Below are 20,587 nucleotides of genomic sequence, written 5' to 3'. Positions count from 1 at the left end.
TAAAAAGTATTCTGATCCAACTCCTGGCTGTAGGCACCCAGAAAAGAATACGCATCTTGTTTCCAGAACAGTTGATCAATACCTCTGGAGGCTCACATGTATCTTGTAACAATGAAATCCACATGTTAATGAAGTAAGTGACTTTCTTTTTGTCTTTTGAGCACTGCCAACTGTCCTGGATCCTGGTTCAGAGGCAGCTCCCGGCAGCCCCAGCAGCCCCTCTCTCCTCAACCGGTGTGGTGGTGGTACTTTGAAGAGCCCTCCACCTGTGTTCTTGAGTCTCCCAGAGACAGAGCGAGGCACCAAGAGAAAGGAACACCCTCTCTGCAGCCTCCCGTCGTCACCAAGAAGCTGCCCCGGCTTTAGGGAAGAGAAGCTGCTGAATTCTTTGCTCCGGGCCATTTGCCTACGCAAATTCCTTCATGCACACTCCCACCTCCTTGTGTTTGTCTATTTTTTCTCCTCCAGAAGGGAACTGGAGGTCGGGGAGTGATTTTCAGGGGCTCATGGAGGAAAGGGCTCCTCTGTAACCACCCTGCATCTTCTCCTCACTCCCGAATGCACCTGCAGCTGCTTCACAAGAGACGTGCTGTGGGGGGAAAGACTCCCAGAACAACAGGGAAGGTATAACTGCACTCCAACTGAGGAAGATTCTTATATAACCACTAATGAAGGGCGCACTTGGAACTACAAAGTCCATCTAAGCCAACATTCTGGAGCACATGGGCCTGAACAGAAGCACTGAACAGAAGAAGGTCCCAAGCAGGGCAGAAAACAAGAACTCTTGTCCAGTCTTGTTCCAACAATCTGGTACTTCAGGGATGCTCCTATGAAGCAGCCTAGGGCCAGTAAGACCAGCAGCTATCGAGGGCCCTGTCCACCGTCAGTTTATTTAGCCTCTTTTATAAGTGTCCAGACTGGCTGCTAATCAGTAGATCTGGAATCAATGAATTCCGTAGTTTATCTGTTAGATAAAAAAGTTATCACCTTTATTGTTCCTGAATTGTTTTGTGTTTAATAGATGACCTTGAATTCTAACATGGTCAGAAAGGGAGAGAAACTTTATTTTCTGCTTCATGCAAGGTTTTATATGCCTCTAACATGTCTCATTGCCTCAGACTATAGGATTACGTAATACTAGTTTCCCCAGAAGTATGGCATTCTTCTCTTCCTCTCAGATAGCAAGGAATGCCTCTTGAGACGATGCCTGCTGTGATTTTCACCGGAAATATATTTTCTCCCCACTTAAAAACCATTTTAAGGCAAACACAGCCAATGCAATTTAACTGATTAATAGATTAGTTCTCATTTTACTATTTTCTTAACCTGGAAACAGCAATTACTCAGCCAGCATGCAGAGCCTGACCTGTTGTTTTTGAACTGTTTCTCTTTATGCTTATTACCTGAACTACACTCAATCAAGGGGCTCATTGGTCCTCAACCTCATATCAGCACAGCCACCAAACCCAAGAGCCCCTGCCCCCTGCCCCCACCCCGCCAACTCAATGGACTCCAACCCATCCCTGGCAAGAAAAGGTTAAGCCAATGGACCACCGACCTAGCTTACCGAGAGTCTGCTGGTTGCGGACCCCACCAATCACCACACAAATTTCTGCAGGCACCTCGGCCACCCCACCACCTTTCAAGTTCTTCTTCGGCTCTTTTGGGTCATCCTGCCAGATCACCTCCTGAATATAGTCATCTGGGACTTCTGTCTTCACCTTCACTTCAGTCATTGCTGCTGCATCCTCGTTAGGTGATGCTTGAGGCATGGCTGAATCGCAACCTTCTGCTTTCATAATTTTCTGGGTCCTCTTCAAGCGCTCTCTTGGGTGAGGAGAGAGAAAACAGAACTCTAAACCTCAAAGAGCCTATTACCACAAATTGAAGCAACTCAAGAAAACATCATATATTCAGATGGTCTGCAGCTTAGGATCATGTGACTTCTTACACTACAAACCCTGAATTATGTACAAGTGGAATACTTCTACAGATCTGTTTTTTTTCCTTTTTAAAATTGGTTTTGTATGCCAAACAAATGATTTGTCATTCTGTTTGGTAACCAAAAACTTCTGAATGTACTCCAGATTGACTCACTTGGAACTGTCTGCCTGTTCCATGACTCTAGGACTCACCGCCACGGATCTACAGAAAAGGAACAGTCTCTCGATTGCCTCTTCTGCAAAATGTAAAGAGGGCTCTGCTGTCCCCAAGTGGCTCAATTTGTGCTGGTAGGGAAAGCCAGAAGTCTTCAGCTCCAATGGAAACAGTGCTATACTTCAGCAGAGTACTGCACCACCATCAAGAAATTTGGTGTGCTAAAGGTTTACCTGAGGCAACAGAATTACCTGAAAAAATTCAACTTGCAAATTGACCATAAACACAATTTCATTTAAGTACAGAACCACATGAGCATGAAATCCATTTGGTGTTAGGAGGACTTCAAGAGGGTACACCTATTCATCAGCCATGGATTTGTTGAAAAATATTCCATGTAAGAAATAACAAAAATGGCAGGTTATAGCCCAAATTTCTAGGACTGCCCCTCAGATCAACCAATGACACTGCCTGGGAAGGAAATACTACTTCTTATAAAATGGAATTACAGTCTGGAGTTTTCATCCCCAAGTAGTGGTGGCTACCAACTTCAAAATATTCTAGAGCTCGAAACATCCAAGAAGAGAACAATTAATGGATATTAGACATGGTTGTCTGAGCCTCTATGTTCAAACAGCCTGCCTCTGAATACTATCTGTTTGGGATATAGGGAATGATGGAAGGAAGAGTATTGAATACTTCATGCCTGCTCGGGGACCACTAATAAATCATCAAGTGAATAGGCATTCAGGTATATCCCTTCCCATATCCCTTTCCAGCTATCAAAGGAAACAGGAACAAGATCAGGCAGAACCTTGGCCCAAACCAACTCTTTCGTGTATCTGAATTTTTATCCCTGTTCTGAAGTTCTTGCTTAAGAGAGTGTTACCAGAAGAGGCTGAATTTGAAGGAAAGAAAACAGAAAAATTAGGAACTTGATCCTAACTTTATCTGTAGCCAAGAAGGGGGAGTCACTATCTTTAAATGCCAGCCAATGAAGCTGGCAGGCTGGACAGCTAGGAAAAGAGCAGGCAGGAATCGCTAGGAAAGGACCATCATTCATGGAAAACCCTGCTTCCCATGCAGAAGCTTTCAGGCCCAGCCCTTCGCAGGAGCACCACGTATGTCTGGAAAGCCCTGCTGGAAACCTGGGCAAGGTGATAGAATATTTTATGATACAAATACCAAAATAAGCTCCTTAGAACCACACACCATGCCCCTTTGAAAGGGGGCATCCAATAACAAGAAGACATTTCTTCCAGCTAGGAATAACTTGTTGCGCAATTTCCAAAAGGCAACCAAGTCAACACACACTTTGAGGAGTCCAGGATTGCATACAGTTCTCACCCAGAGTGGGGCAAAAAGGGCTTTACAAGGAAAGTTTGCCTCACTGTTTTATTAATGTAATTACAAGCACTATTCTCCTCTTAAGCAGCTCACAATATTGTTGGATGCCCAACAACCTAATTCTAAAGCATTATCAAACATTTTGAAAAACACCGATCTGGGCAGAGAATAGCAACAAAGATGATCTTGATGGCTAAAAGCAAACTATTTCCTCCTTTTCATGTTTCAGATGATGAAAGGCACAAAGGATACTGTAAAGTAGGGAACAAGCAGCAAAAAAAGAAAGCGGGGGTGGGGGACAAAGAGAAGCATCAGGGAAGGTGGCTCAGAGGCAGAAATCATCTTTTAAACATTTAAATCTATTTTTAAGTCTGTTGTCTCTTGAACAGGAACCCCCTAGAGTTCAGTCATCTTTTGGGGTAGGATAAAGTGGCACGATTTGGAGCACACTCCAATTCACGCCCTATGGCAACTGACCTCTGGGGGGTGGCTCCAATCACAGAAACGGGCTTGATGCAGCTGGTCCCACACTCCAGCCAGAGTCAGAACCAGATCAAAACACCAAAAATGACCAATCATTTGGGTCACTGGGCCCCAAGATCCAATGTTTCCCAAATATCTAGCTGAGGCCTAACCACAGCGCTGATGCCGCATGGTGCTCCTGAGGTTGACCTACCTGCCCACAGAGGCTCTCGTCCCCACATTGTTGCTGCTGCCGCCGCCCTCCACCTAAAACAGAAGCAGGAGGAGAGGAAGGTCAGAGTTCTGGAGAGGCGAACACACTTAAGGAACTTGGAATAATGTGAAGGGCACAAAGCGCACATCAGAACGATTAAGACCAAACACAAACTAATGCCCATTCCCTCCCAAAACAGCGGCCTTCCGTAACAGGGTCCCTATAGTCCTTTTCAAGACGTTGAAAATCAGGAAAAGCCAAGTGCTCGTAAGCAGGAGGTAAAGACAAAGCCCCTTCCTGCCACGCCTCCACTTCGACCAGAGGTGGTACCACTGAGCCTCAGGTCTAACAGCCCATCACACATTCCTCCAATCGTCTTTTCAATCCATCCAAGCTCGTGGCCACCACTACATCTTGTGGTAATGAATCCCGCAGATTAATTCTGTGCAGTGTAAAGAAGTGTTTCCTTTTACTTGTTTTCAATCTCTTTCCAGTCGGTTTCAGCGGATGGCTTTCCCAAAAGGAAGAGGAGGATCCAATGGTGACAATGCCTGATGAAATCAGAGCCTGTGCTGCTTCCCCCCCACCAACCAGAGAGAGGTGTCCCTGCTACTGCATGGGGTGGGGAGGAGGGAAGAACCAGCTACCAGCCAGGCCAGCAGAGAAAGGCAACTGGGGCTCTCGGTGGCACTGCATAAGAGAGAGGTAAGACTGAGCTCAATGGACAGAGCTGCCGCATCACTTGTGGAAAGAGAGGAAACGCAGACGGAACTTACTGCTGTCTTCTCCACCTGGAGCCTGACTGGCTGATTTCAGAAGAGCAAGAAATGCCCCTTGTCTATCTTTACTGTGATTTCTGTAATCAATTGCATGCATATATGCAACCAAGTATGCAAAGCAGCCACGGTTGGACCTGGGTCACCCCTCGGATGGGAGACCACTGGGAACACCAAGATTAGTTTGGGAGACTTTCAGAGGTAACCACTCTGCACTGCTGCCAAGAAACCTAAGACTGTGCACCTGAGCTCAACTTGGAGACATTCCCCTTTTATGCCAGGGCTCCAAGGCAACCAGCAAGGTGCAGGGATTCCCAGCCCCAAGCAAGAGGTTGCCCATAGCGGGGGGGGGGGGGGGGTGTGCGTGTGTATGTGTGTGTGCATGCATGCATATGTGTTCTTCAGCTACCATGAGAAGTGAGCGGAGCATGTTGGCACCCAGCTGCTCCAGGGACAAGGCTGTGGCCTGAGCTGTAGCAGCTGGGTCGGGCCAAGAAGGCAAGGGGCCAAGAAAAGGATCCCTCGTGACCCTCAGAGGTGGGAGGGAGGTGACAAGGGAGAGCCACACCATCACCGAAGTGCCCCTGTAGCCTGAAATTTTACCGAGCACCACCCACCCATCCGGACAAAGCATGAGGGCTGGAAACTGGAAAGGAGAAGAAAATCACGTCACCAGGAAAAATTCTGTGAGGAAAAATTTCCGTATTTCCAGAACAGAATAATTTATATGTGGAAGCGTACCTCCCATCAAAGGCAGAAATCTGTAACTGTGTCATCATAATTGATGGAATCGTCGGCTCCCCCCCTCCAAATTGGCCACACTCCCTGGAATTCAGAAAGTCCAGCCCCCTCCTTAAATACTGACTCTGATAAAAATGCAGTTTCAAATACCTGTAATTTAAAATTCCAATGCCTTTTTAAGAATAAAAATTATGAAGCAGATTACCCATTTAAAAAGAAAATCTGAAAGAGGCTTTCCTCAAAAACAGTATTATTTCAAACCTTGAACCCCACCCCACCCCCCATGAATTTGCACAAATGTGCATTAGAAAAGATTGGCTGCATATCATGGGGGGGGACATCTATGGCAGAAACAGGCCATTTCAGAGGTTGTGGGGAGAGTGAGTTCGATAAAATAACCCCCTTTTTAATTTAAATGCTAATGCACTGAATTAAAATTTAATAACTGAGGAAATTGAAAAGCCAAGCAGGAATATTGGAAATAAATCCAAGCAGAAACAGCTAAAATTAAAAATTCTAGAGAGTAGGAGGATAGAAGCTAAGCTGTCTTATACAATTATATTTTTTTCCAGAACAATGTAGGGGAAGGGATGCTATCTATGGCCAGCCTTAGGGCAGTAAATTGAAAGCTGGGTGATTTATTGTTTAATTTTCCTAAGGGGAAAAGGGTTCTCTTTCATGCTAAAATATTTCATAAATTTCCACCTGGCATAAATTCTTAATTTAAAAGTTATGTAGGTCACGTTCAGTGCATCAGCACAATTCTGAAATCTTACAGAAATACCCATAGCAGAAAGAGAGAAAATTACAATTCTAGGTATTACTTTTAATTCCTTTATGAAGAACGTTGAAAGGAGAGATTTCCCATTTGCAGAGCAACAAAGGCTGGTAAAAACGTACAAAGAGATGAAAATGTTTTTTCATAATTTAAAAAGTTCTCCCAATTGAACAAGTTTGCCTTTCAGAATTTTCTCTTTAAGATAAATCAGAGAATTTGCAAGGGGTGGGCCACAGCAGCCACTCCCCTAGCAAACTACTTGTGCAGTCACTGACCTGCTCCCTTGTCAAGCTACAGAACCGGCCACTCAGCCCCTCCAATTCATGGCAATCTGTCAAAAACCAAGTGAGGCCTTAGGCTTTCTCAAAGAAAACCTGGCGGCTTCTGTTCTGCCCAAGTCATCAGGACATCCCGAGCGAGACTGGGATTCCATCTGAAAATGGAGTTGTACCCGCTAGTGAGCGCAGAGGTCAAGGCTGGGGCCACTGAGATCCACTGGGGTTCAAGCCCAACCTCAGTGAACACTCCCTGGATGACTCTGGATTAGGAGCTCTTCCAGTCACCCCACCTGAGAGGCCTGGATGAGGAGGAGGAAGCAAATAAAGGCCGAACAGAAATCCGACACAGCGGAGACGGAACTAGCAAAGGCCACAATACAATCTCAGCGGATAAAGCCACAAATGATGCCACGGCTACCTCACGTGTATCCAGCAAAGCCCAAGTGACAGTGCAATTTCCTCTCTTCGGGTGATAGATAACGCTGATGTCTTCCACAAAACTGTCAACCACTGGCCTTCGCCCCTTTCACAGGCATTCAGCCCCATCATCACCAGTTTCCCTCTCTGGGCTTCTTGATGAATTACAGGGACGCTGCCAAGAGCTTCTGCTAGAGAAAATCTTTCAACTATTAATGCTGGAATTCTTAGCTTTCCTCTGATGCTTCATAACATTTTAACTGCTAATTATCATGATAATTGCACCTTTTCATAAAGCTTAGGTGGAAGATCCTATTCTTCTGTTCTTACTCTAAGCCACTTTGCTTCTGCACCGGAGTGACCTATCATGGTGGCACTCAGCAGCAGGACGCCTTCTCCAGACAACCCCTTCTGTGCCAAGTCATCTTCCCTAGGCTTTTTAACCCAGCCTGTCATTTCTTTCCTGGCCATTTTTATGATGCTCTTTTAAACTTTGCCATCTTAATGCTTGGGATTTAATATACTTCTATTACGCACCATGACTGTTTCCAAGTTGCAATGCCATCTGCTAAAAAGAACAAAATAAACCAACATTAGCTTCTTTTTATTCACTCAAAACAGAAAAACAGGATGAAATGCTCTGTGACCGTCATGCATACTCCCGATGGACAGAGGCACCCTTCTGAAAGGGACTGGTGCCCTCCTTCTCCCCAAAAAGATGGTTCTATTCCAGAAGCTGAAAGTTACCTGGCTGTATCTCTTGCAGGGATCAAATGCTGCTGCCCTAAGCCCATGCTGAGCACAATTCTGTGGCCAATGTGCAACTTAAGAAAACCTGGCTCTGGGCGGCCACTAACTCCCACTCGGACACTCGAGGCAAGGCAAGCTGTAAAGAAACAAGCGTCAGAGGCTCCAAGCCGGTTTGGCCTCAGCTACCTTCAACTGACAGACAGACACTCTCCCTGCCAAGTCTTGGCAATAATCTTGGAGCAGTAACAAAATTTGAAAGCTTGCAATTATTCTGCCCACTTTTGTCATTCAGCCTCCCCAGGAAAAGCAAAATCAGCCACAACCGAGAAACTCACAGACCAAACCTTCCAAGATCTGAACAAACATTGCATAAGGCCGAGCGGGCTACCTGTCTGAGTGGCCCAGCAAGGCAGCAGCGAAGAGAACAGGCAAATGCAACAGGATAGGCCTGTCAGAAGCAGCTCTTCACACAGCCTTCTGCCCCACGCACAAAACTCCTTCAGCTCAAAAGCAGATGCAAGGCCTAGATCCACCCACCAAGGACTCAGGTCATCCTCCTCAGCCACGGAAGGGCCTGGTCAGTTGAGCATTGTGCTTCCCATTGAGTACAGTCTTCCCTCCTTCCTGCAAAGCTGCTTACACACAGGTAAAAATACTGTCTACAAAATACAAAATATTTACCAAAATGCAGTCCTAACGCTAGACTCAAGAATGAGGCTCCCTAACAGAAGCCTCTATTTGCCCAGCCACAGGCCTCAAGGCTGCCTCAGGAACAGGTATTTATCAGATCCATTATGCCCTTTTCCATGATATACGCAAATCAGCGCAAAATGGAAAGCCACAGAAAGCCACTGCAATTTTCACTTAAAAATTCACACCTAACTCCAGTTCAAGAATGAATTAACAAATTACTGCAGGAAACATTCCAATGCAAAGGTTCATACACCAAAACAGTACCCTTCCAGAAAGACAGCCCGCCTGCCCCAGCAATGCAAGTCACTCAAGCCCTCACCTGCTGAGCACACCCTTAAAGGCTTTCCAGGAACACTGCGATCAGGGGCCCTGGGAAAAGCCCCAGAGCTGACCACTTGCTCCAGCCCTCCCTTTCCCCCAATCTCTTAAACCCACCGAGGTTAACAGCAGTGCAGAAGACCCAGCACATGGATTATGCCGATAAAAATGATCCTAATAGGGGCCAATGTCCTCGATTATGGGTCCCCAACCACATTTACAAGTCCTGAACTCTGATTTTTCTGAAAAGCGACCTCTATCTGGGTTTCCAGATGCTGCCTCGAGCTATGGCATCTCCCTTCCTCCCAACAAAGCTTTGGTAACGTTCTAATCCATCTCAAAGAAAAATGGAAACTTCTGTTATTTTATGGCAGTCATGTAGGCATTGCTTTTTCATTACTCCAAGATACTCCTCTGGACACAAATAATAAAAGGTTCCTTGAATCAGGATGCAGCATTTCACCAGGTTACGTTTACGGCAGAAACACATTTCACAAGGTATGGACAGGATTACTACAACGCCGGAGAGACCGCTGGCACCATTTCAGGTTACTTAAAAAATGATTAAAGAGTCTGGTCACTGCATATGCATCTAAGCAGGAGTAAAAAAAAAATATTATTACTCACAGCTGTGGTGAAAAATAGCTGTGAGGGGGAAAATGCAAAATTATGAATTTCATATTTCACCCCATCTGAAGTCAGGGACAAGGTGAAGGGAAATGTTGCAGAACGAGCTCTACAGCTTTTATGCCACTTTTAAGAAAGATAGTGCTTCTGGCTTGGAACTAAGGCTTTGCAGCACACAGAAGCAACAGCCAAAAAGCACAGAAAGAAAAGTATGGACCAGAAATTCTATCCGGTCCTCTCCACCTAAGGCATCCTGATCATCTCAAGATGAAGCACGGAACAACTAAGACCTAGACTCAAGTCAACAGCTGAACAATTCCTTATACGCTGCATGTGGAAAACATCAACACATAAAATTTTGCAGGCTGAAGCAACTAATAATAGTATGCAGCGTTTACAATGTACAGCATATTCAAAATATAGATTAAGAATTTTTGTTAAAGAACGTATGGAAATAATGGAAGCAAGGATGGTTTCCAAGGCCAGAAAAGTACAATGAATGGTGCTACTGTAGAGGGGATTTAGCTACATTTCCTTTTCTTTTCTTGCCATGTGCCTTTAATTTCTCCAGCTCCAATATTTCTTTTTATATATATAATAGTTTTATTAAGCATTACAGTTATACAGATAAAAAGTAACACAAACTACAAAAAATAAAGGAATAAAAAGAAAAAAAGTGCAGAGGAAAAGAAGAAAAAATGAAAAATAAGAATATAGCAAAGAAAAAATATATAAAGAAGTAACTTCCCCCTTTGTCACAACAAGTATAGACAATTCTAACAACTTATCTTCTCTTAAAGTGTGACAAACAATCTCTTCATCCCATATCTCATCTCTTATCTATAAACAAAGTCCTGGTCAGCAAAAGTCCATTAAGGGTTGCCAGAGATAATAACATATGTTATTTAACCTTGATCAGATAAACCAACCTTATATTCCTTCCTCTTACTTTTAACAATCTGGGTCTTGGATCCCTTCAAATAATGTCCTAGAACTTTATTTCTTTTCCTTTTTTCTTTGTCTCTTCTCACCAAATCCTTCAAAACTTTAACAGGTATCTTTTGTAAATCCAATATATGAAAGTTATCCAAGTTACTCTTCTGGTTTGTTAATTTATGTCCCTTTTAATTATTAAGACATCAGCCAGTTTCATACATATATCCAGTATATCGTCTTTTTTCTAGATCATTCTTGTAGCATGTCATTTTTAATTCCCCGTTCAAATCGATTTCAGTGTTGTCCGGCAGAATTTGTTCCTATTCCGTAATATCATTTATACACAGTCTGTCTGTGATGGCAGATGTTCCTAAACCTAACTTCTGAGTCCATTGTGCACAAATATCCTTCAGTGCATCCAATGTTAAAGTATTTTGCCCCATTCTGTGTTAGCAAGTTGAATTTACGTGTTCTTCTCCTTTAATTGTAATGTTTAATTCCTTCTGGTTCCCTCTAGTGTCCAACCTTCGAAGTCCCATCCTATCATGTTTTTTTTCCAGAATTCAAAACAACAGCTGTTTTCCATGGGAAGGATTCTTATAATTAATTTCAAAATCTTATTTCAAATCCATCTGGACCCTTAGTCCATTTATAACTTTTCAGAAACAACACTATAATCACCCTTTTGCCATTGATTCCCCAAAAAAGAATTTTTCTAGGTCCTTAAACACATACCTAAAACTTCTTCTGTTAAGGACTGAAGGAAACTCACCCAGCGAATGCCAGAAGACTTGCAGTTCCAAAGGTTCTCAATAGGGTTAGGATTAGGGTTGAAAAGCAGTAAAAAAGTAATTCCAAAAGTGATTAAGAAATGAGGCTTGGCTGAGCTTTACATCCATACAGGCTATGACCGTGAGTTTAGTTGGAATCTCCTGACTCCCAGCCGCTCGGCTCACCAGCTGACCGCAAAGACCTCGGTGCCTGCCGTCTGCTCATGAGGTGCAGCTGTCTGGGGCACATGTGGGTGATCTCACGATCTCTCCTTTCACCGGCCAGGATCCACTCTCTGGCCGCTGATCTGCGCCGTAAGGCTGTCTCTGCTCCTTCAGGGATGGTCCCGTTTGCCACATCCTCACCGGAAGCTCTCTGGCTCTGACATTTCTTACTCCATTTCCGTGCTTTAGATAATGCTGCTTTCCCCAAAAGGTAAAGTGTCACGTATGCATGTATGCACAAAAGCTGTAATATTCTGCCCTTCAACTCCCATAACACAAAGCCCGTATCTAGATGCAGGCAAAAACAAATTAAAGGCTAAAACGACAAGGCGAGGTACCGAATGGACAGAAATAAAGGCAAAAAAACCCCACCCCCCTGCCACCCAACCATTAGGAAAGTAATTAATGTCGTATTGACTAGCTGGAATGGAAAGCCTTGCCCCTTTATGCGAGAACTGGGAAAGCCACAGCAGAGCACTGTGGAAGGGCATGAAACTCATCCAGAGGGCCTTCTGACGCCACAGCAATTTGTCCTAAACTGGGTACAAGGCTGTCTGTTTTGATTTAAATGTGTTGCCTGAATTTGTGAACTTTGCAGTTTTCTATTTTTGAGTATTATACATCCCAACTTATGTGTTCTTAGCAGGTTAGCTGTTGGGTGTGATGTGGGGGCGGTGTGACTTTGACAGCCAACGAGGCAACCATGCAGCAATCAAGAGAGCAGCAGCTCCACAACGCAGAAGAGCCTGGGACAGCAAGCCAGGCCTGGTGCTCTTCATGGGACACAGCCGCCTCCTCCGGCCAGCCCAGGGCCCCAGAGGAATGCCTTGGGCAGCGACGCACCCACCCCCCACACACACTGTGCTGGACTGTTTAAAAAAAAAAGACCGGGAAGCTGCGGAAAAGCAGAATTATTTCTTTGCCAAAGTGCCATTCTTTGGGCAAATAGTTGGGATGAAAAGTTATATCACCGCAGCAGCCCAGTTCTGCTTTATTTTCTCCTGAAGGTGCATCCACAGAATTTTGCCAAACTACGAGGGCCGAAGGACTGAGTTTTAGATATGGTAAGTTAAAAAGTAATAAGCCCCCGGGCCAGATGGCATTCACCCGGAGAGATCTCAAAATATCGTAAATGCAAGCCTGCTGAACTATTAACTAAAATATGTAACTTATCACCAAAACTAGCCTTGCTGCCAGGGGACTGGAAAGACGCCAATTTCCAAACCCGGTGCTGCTGACTCCTCCTTTGGAAAGATGCAGGAAGTTGCAGGCATTGCCCCGAGCTCAGCCCCAACCTGGTGAGATGGAAAGAATCCAGCGGTCTAGAACTCAGCCCTGAACTATAACCGTAGCTCAAATCAGACCAAGGCAATTCAGCCAAAGAATCAATCTTTTAGGTTTCTTGGAGAGTGCCAATAAGTTCACGAGTTGTGTGACAGAGTAGACCATCTATGCTTCAGATGGCAGTTAGCATCCTAAATTCTGCTTAAACAGAAGCAATACTACTAATGTCATGATTTGAAAGCACCAAAGCCTTGGGGTGAGATGGATGGATGGATGGATGGATGGGGTCTGGTATTTTGGTTTTTGTCTGTATATTGCACCCGGATCCCATCTTGTTTTTGGTTTGCATTAGTTTTTAAGTTATTATTTGTGTACCACCCAGTGACTGTTGAATTGGGCAATGCCTGTTGAAATAAACAAAACAAAACAAAATCATAATTTAAATTCTGCAAGTTTCTCATTTTGAAACTGAAATTTTGCAAGCAGGCCCACAGCCAAAACCCTCCAGCCACATAGCCTTCCTACCCACAGAACTCTCTCCTCCTAGAGATAAGAGGGAGACCCCACTTTGCTCTTTAAGTAGCTTTTCCCTGGGAGGGAGAGGTGGGCACTGTGCTAAGTCATGGACAGAAGGTCAGCCATCCGGGGAAGCCCGCCTGCTGCTAGAGTTGGTGGGTACCAGCTGACTTCTGCAGGACTTCTCCAAAGCTCTGATGGACTTCTGGACTTAAGACTGTCCAGAAGGCACACAAGGAAGCACCTTGGAAAAGAAGGGCTTACACTGAAATGTTTTACTGCAGTGTACTTAATTGGACATTATTGCCTCTTGAAAGTCTAACAGCTGTAAGGTCTAAAAGATACTGCAAACATGTTATCTCAACTTCTGAATTTTCTCATTGTGCATTGTTTTTTTTTAAACAGGAAGAAGAGTAAGCCAAATCCAAATTATGAATCCATAAAATAGAACATCCCCCACAAATCTCAAAACGGAACAATAATTATAAGGCAAAAGGCCCAAGCTTTAAAAAACAAGCAAGAAAAAACAGCAAAGTTCATGTGGAAATCTTAGAAATCTTTGTAGCAAGGTAACTCGTTTCAGCTGACCACAAAGACTATAAATACTCAAGATTAATTTCCCAAGTGGGTAAAAAAATAAACAAAGTTTACCAAAAGGGGGGGGGGGAATCAAAATTCCCTCTTACGTCAAGAAACACTGTACCTCTCTCTGTATCCTACATGAGTTAGACAAATAAGAAAAATGAAGTGCATGCAAAGAGAGAAAAAGATGTCACTGTCAAATGGATTCTTCACCGGCTAAAACTAAGACTATACAATCTGATTTACATGTACTTTTTATTCTGCATGTATAGACCACCTTCCCAGACCAAGATCACTGACACGTAAAGCAGAGCTAAGGTGATTTCACAGATCCTCAGAACAGAAAGTCCGAGTTCTGCGTTCAGTCTCAATATCCCTCATTCTTCTCAGGCTGCTGTCTACCTTCAACTTGGAAGTTACAGGAAATACAAAACAACCAGATATAAATAACGATCTGAAGAAGACAAAAATAAATTTAGGCCGCAATTATTTAAGAGGCCCCACGTGGAACAAAAGAGATGCAGAGAACTGAAACTGGAAGCCCTCCTGAGTCTAATGCAAGATGTGCTACCCACCTTTCAGTCCTCAGGGAACCTCAGGGGTCCACATATCGGGAGGAAGGACCGCCTCTAAAACAACCCATCCTTCCCTTTGCTCCTTCTTTGTTATGCTGACACCTGGCGCTGGGATGCCTTCAGGGGGGACCACGCTGTACAGTATGTTTATTTGTTCTAACCTCTAAAATAAAATTTAAAAATATACAGGAAATTGAAATCTGCACATTTAAGCCAATTGATGTAGCTTTAAGCCTCACCTTACTGATTTACATTTAAAAGGTAAAGGTAAAGGTTTCCCTTGACGTAAAGTCCAGTAGTGTCCGACTCTAGGGGGCGGTGCTCATCTCTGTTTCTAAGCCTTGAACCGGCGTTGTCCGTAGGACACTTTTGCACTGAATGATTAGTATTCTGGGAAGATTTCTCTGAGATTACCTTTTGGGAAGATGGCACAGTGTAATCAAATGGTGACAGAGAGCAGAAGGATGGTAACTTCAGCCAAAAAGAAAGGAAGAAACACCCAAACAAACAATCTTGGACTTTAAACCATGAGAAAAATCTCTCAGGCTTTCTGCCCAAGGAAGGAGAGAGCAGCAACCTGGAGGGCATCCCTGTACCCTACAGGTACAAGTCAGGAACGGTTAGCAGATGGAGAAAGTCTGATTAGCTGCTCAGGCATGTCCCAAATTTGCCTTAAAACCAGTTCAGAAAATGCAAGCAAACCTGAACATTTTGTTGTATCAAAAAGGAGGGAAAGAGACCCAAACAGAGAGAGCATGCTCCTTGACTCAGACCCAGATCCACATCCCACTGGCATTTAAACCCTAAGCCTGGAGGTCCCCCAGCAGTACAGAAGGAGCAGAAACTGAAATCCTTCAAGGGTCAGAATCCCTCCTAAAAATATACTCTCATTTTAAGAGTTTTCCAAAGAAAAAGATAAAATCATGTCACTAGATGCTATTGTCACATCCTATACTTCCCTCACCTTGTCCCACAATCCTAAGGTTGGTAAAGCATCTGATTTGCCATTTGGCACGGTCTGGAATGAACAATCTTTGGCCTTTTCATTAAAATAAAAATAAAATGAAAACAAATCCTTAAGATGTAACATCCCAGATACAAATTTGCTAATTAGGGAAGGAATGGGATTTATGATGTGCCCAATCCAAACTTATCCATGGGGTGTCTGCCCTTCCCTGTGCTGAGAAGCTCCTCTGGCTGACCAGTTTCTCCTCTCACCTGTCCCCGGCAGCAAGGATCTTCTACCTATATTAATAGCTCTCTCCACCCCAGGAATGCCCAACCTGTCTCCAGTAGACAAAGCTATTTGTTTCTGGGACTCCACAGCAGCAAACTGACAGAATAATCAACCTGGCTCATTTCCCCTCTTCCAGTAAGACAAGCAAAATTGGAACAGAACTGGGCTAAACATACACATCATCAACATGCATGCAATTTTATTCAATGCGAGGAGGTCAGACCGGTCAATCCTACAGAAATCAGCCCTGACTGCTCATTGGAAGGACAGATACTGAGGCTGAAGCTCAGATACTCTGGCCACCTCATGCGAAGAGGGGACTTGCTGGAAAAGACCCTGATGCTGGGAACGACTGAAGGCAGGAGGAGGAGGGGGCGGCAGAGGATGGGATGGTGAGATAGCATCACCGAGGCAATGAACATGAATCTGAGTAGACTCCGGGAGACAGTGGAGGACAGGAAGGCCTGGCGTGCTATGGTCCACGAGGTCTCAAAGCGTCGGGCACGACTGAACAACAAAAAAGTATTTTATTTATATGTACTTTTCTTTTAACTTTTATTCTGCAGGACTCAGTCTAATAAAAAGTCACCTTGGTCTTCATTTGGATAAAATAATCAGAACTTCATGGTTTGGGGCCTTGGAAAGAAAAGACAAATCCCTCACCCCCCACCTGATCTACCCTTCAGGAATCTAAGCAATCTGCCGAGACTTTCTGAAGACCAAAGTGCAGGAGAAGGCGAGGAAGGAGTTTGTCATTCCAGAACCTATGGTAGTTCTGCCCCATCCCATTTTCCGCGTTGTGAGATATTCTCGCTGTGTATTCCTCCTTCTCTTCCAGTGACTCTAATTTAAATTTACTGGAATGAAAACATTTAACCTTTGGGAGAATTGCTTTCTCCTAATGAATACACAGCAGCTCTCAATTCATTACAGCCATGAAGAGGAAAAAATGGCAAAATTGCGCTTGCTGCAAGCCATGCTCTAGTAAGGGAGCCAGAGCCACCCCTTCCCATAATGGAGATCGAGATGCTCAGCAGATACGCAATTCATGGAAAAAAGAAGAAAGAAAAGAGAAGTTTATATTTGGGATGCTATTTTTGGAGTTTAATGCCCTGTTCAACTTTGCCAGCAATGGAGCCAGAGACAGCAAGAAATGTGGTTATTCGATTTCCCATTTGGGCTGGAAAAGCTGCCCCTCTTACTGCCAAGACACAGCCTTCATGTATCTGCTCCAAAATCTACCTACGTGATGGAGGACACTTGCTTTCTATAGGCTTCCTGGGGTCCAAATACCACCTTTTCAAGGCCATGCAAAAATCAGACCTGGCGGAGACCTTTTCACCAGCAAGAGCCACTCCCCCCGCCTGCACACAAGAGTACAAGCTAGCAGGCAAATTAAGGAGGAGGAAGAACTGTTCAGCTGGACAGAACAATATTTCTGGCCAGGGTTAAAGGCCAGCCAGCAGTGTGACCTGCAAGTGACTGTAAACCACCATCTACCTTGTATGGATTGCAGGAAGATTCTGAGGCCCAAGCACAGACCATCCATTTGCAGGCTCAGCCACATCCCGAGGATACTAGGCACTGTAGCTATTCAACCATCTCCCAAAAAAACAGGCAGAGCCTGGGATGGAGATCCACCCCACAGATATCCAAGCAACCTGCAACATGGTAACATTCCAGCCACCCCCACCGCAACAGAGAATACAGAAAGAAAATGCAGACTCCTTGCAGGCACTTACAGAATTTCAGAAGCATGCTGAACACAGCAAGAATTAAAGCAGCAACTGCAGTTCCCCAATCGCATTCACTGTCAGGACTGCTCTTGAGGATGAGCAGTTGGCAAGGAGGGATATGCACGAAACAGAAAATGTTTTGCTTGGAATCCAAAACAAGCACATGGAGCCTCAGACATTTTGCCAAACTCCTCTGGGTGGACTGATATAGCAAGACCATCCTACTTTGCTATCCCTGTTGCAATGACACAATATATTACCGTGCCGTGCTCAAAGAACAGGAGATACTTTTTCAGAGAAGGAAAAAGAGAAAAGCAGCCACGAGCTGGTATTCTGAATGCTCAGAAATAAAATCTAAGTCAGGGTAGGAGTTATCTACTTTCAGAAGGGGAGGACTGCAACACTTTGGCATTGTGTATCCTATTTGCCACAAACCAAGGGGTTTTTTTGGCATTCTGCGTGTGTGTGCGTGCTGAAACGTATCTGGGACCCTCAGCCAGAGAAATTTACGTCAGGGACTTGGAGTGCTATTGTCCGTTGGAGCAGAAAGCTTTGGGCAAGGTAGAGCCGTGGCCTGAAGCAGAACCGGTCAGCTTCTGAAAGGTTCCAGTGCTAGTGGGGAGAAAAACTGAACCCCTCTTTCCCCCCGTCTCTCAAGAGCTGCTGGCGACAAGCACAGAGGAGATTATGCAAGAGAACAGAACAATCTGACCACAGGGCACCAACGTTTTCAACATCTGAATTTCATCTGGATTAAGCCTCAGCAACAGACAACTCCATTCTTGCTGACTGAGTCCGGCCTAGCTCCTCTCCAGCATACAAGTGTGATCTCCACCTTCCCAGGCCACAAACTACTAACAGAAGGTCCCCAAGGGGAAGGCCAAGAAACAGGCTTTTTAGACTCATTTGTTTTCCAGACTTTGCCGCATGGAGAGCACGCCAAGGCAATGCATTATATCTAGTCACTCCTTAAATGCGCCCAACAGCAATGCAAAGCGTGTTCAGGTAAGCTGCTTGGAACTCACTTCCTTTTGCCAATATATAAATACTTTTAATAAAGTTAAATTAAACCCCAAGATAACACATGCCATCTTCCTAGTACGGCAAAATTAACATCAGTTCTGACAATTCCTTTTCAAGATCAAGACGACTGTGTGGTCATATGGAAAACCAAAATCTAGTCCTAAGTGTGACGAGCCTCAGCACCATCTACCACATCTGTACAAAAGGCCGAGACACTGTTGATGGATTAATAAGGAGGTGGAAGGTTTACTCCCAGTTTCTCCTCTAGAACTGACTATAACCTCTGCTGCATGACCGGTGACAAGTCGTCTTGAGAATGCCAAGGCCGAAGTCTGCATCTTAGGTAAGGCAGAACTCAGAGGAAGGAAACGCACCCAATGCAACAAACCGGATAGCTCCCTTCTCTGGACAGCGTCTTCCAGACGATTCTTCTCTCATTCTATCAGTCTTAGTAGATACTGCACTCTCAGAAGAGAGGTCCCAATTCCAAGCAGCTTCAACCTAAATTAGTACTGCTGAGATAGGTTGAGAGAGCTGAAAGTCAACGGGAAGGACAGAAGTACCTGAATGCTGTTCGAGAAGGAGGCAAGATAGGGTCGTTGAAATCACCAGATTCTGGGTGCTGTGTCATATTACGTTGTAGCAAGACAGAGATGGGAACAGAACAGACACTTCAGGGTTTGATTCCTGTAAATCCGTGACATCATTTATTGTCAGCTAAACTATATCCAAAAGGCTGAGAGGCAGCTCTCCAGGGCCACTTTTCAGACATCCTGCCCTCAGCGGTCCTGCTGATCTCAGGATAAAATCTCTAGACACAGCCCTCTGTGTCCAGCCCAACCACAGAATTCTTAATCCACTCCCAATAATGCCCAGACTGAGAAAACGGTGCCCTATTATGTGTGTCAGTTCAGATTTCAGTCTGCATTCTCAAGCCAAACATTAGTAACACTCCCAGTTGCAGAAGGGGTAACAGGACCTTTCTGAGGAAGGCTGAAAGGCCAGCTCCCCTCCTAGCCGCCCGAGGTACTGGATCTCTCTACAGCTACCTGGCAATTATTGGAACTAAGAAAGTCAAGGTGACGAGAGGGTGGGTTTGGTCTGCAACTTCCATCAGCCCTAAATGAGAAAGCAATTGGGAAGTGGCCCAGAGTTGTCACAAACAAGCATCTTCAGATCCTTCCTTTACCCGCAAGCCTCTTCTCTGGAGGACAGCTTTGTTAAGTGAAGAGACAGGTAGGAGAGCCTGGCACCGTCACCTCAGGCCTTCCCACCAGCACCCAGTCTAGGTTAAGAGGCTCACATTTTAGACACTCCTGTGAAAATACACTCCTCTGAACTTATATGAACCGCTCTATATGGAGATTACTGACAGCTGCACAGACCTTGTAACACACCACAAAATCTATGGCTATAGCCAACTCCCATCTCCTTAGTGCAAGATCACAAGGATTTACAACAGGCTGATACCGAGACTAGGCTGCCCGCTCAGTGAAGAAAATGCAGATCCACAGAGCCAGGGTGGTTCCCCAAAGCCTCCAGGGAAATCTAGAAGACACAATATAGTAACAAGGTGCACCACTGGAGATTAAAAAGGACCATCAAAGGCCTGGAGGAAGGGAAGGGAAGGGAAGCACTGTATACAGGGTAGGCCAGCAGCTCTGCATTTTTTATTCAACCTCAAAATCTCTATATAGCAACCCCTCAAATTCTGCTTAATTCTGTAAATTAGGCTTCCCTACAGTCACCCTTCTGCTAAATTTATCAAGCATTGTCATTATGTCATTTTAAATCCCAGTCTCCTAGAACTGGATCTGAGCTGTTTCGTGGCTGTAATTTTTGCTGCTTGGCTGCAGCATGCTCTGTTAATTATGCCTCCTCCAAATAATTTAGTTCAACTATTTTCAGTATATTAATTTAACACAGTATACCTTTAAAAGTACTTTTGCTAATACAAGTCAGTGTACAGTAAATGCTAAGTGTGCTTTAGAAGAGGAGATACCTTGAGAAATCTGTAAAACTGAAATGCAATTATCAATTAAACAATTGATAAGTAAGCCAAGATGACAGCCAGTTTGGTGTAGTGGTTAAGGCATCAGACTAGAAACCGGAAGACCGGGAATTCTAGTCCTGCTTTAGGCACAAAGCCAGCTGGGTGACCTTGGGCCAGTCACTCACTCTCAGCCCTAGGAATGAGGCAAAGGC

General features: G+C 44.6%; 1 protein-coding gene across 11 annotated transcripts in view; it reads right to left on the bottom strand.

Annotated features, from left to right (window-relative positions):
* The window catches only part of ZNF618 (zinc finger protein 618), a 62,704-nt gene that overhangs the window by 30,727 nt on the left and 11,390 nt on the right, over positions 1–20,587 (bottom strand). For 7 of the 11 annotated variants that reach the window (XM_063316362.1, XM_063316357.1, XM_063316360.1 and 4 more), the window contains exons 2-3: positions 4,121–4,173; positions 1,559–1,827 (exon numbers count right to left, since the gene is read on the bottom strand). In XM_063316362.1, the coding sequence (XP_063172432.1) occupies positions 1,559–1,827; positions 4,121–4,173 (322 nt within the window). The remainder of the gene's footprint in view (positions 1–1,558; positions 1,828–4,120; positions 4,174–20,587) is intronic. The other 4 variants (XM_063316359.1, XM_063316367.1, XM_063316365.1 and 1 more) reach the window with 1 other exon arrangement.

Source organism: Candoia aspera, chromosome 16 (genome assembly GCF_035149785.1).
Source record: "Candoia aspera isolate rCanAsp1 chromosome 16, rCanAsp1.hap2, whole genome shotgun sequence".
Lineage (NCBI taxonomy): Eukaryota > Metazoa > Chordata > Lepidosauria > Squamata > Boidae > Candoia > Candoia aspera.
Note: the sequence above shows the minus strand (reverse complement) of the source record. Positions and strands in the feature narration are given on the sequence as shown.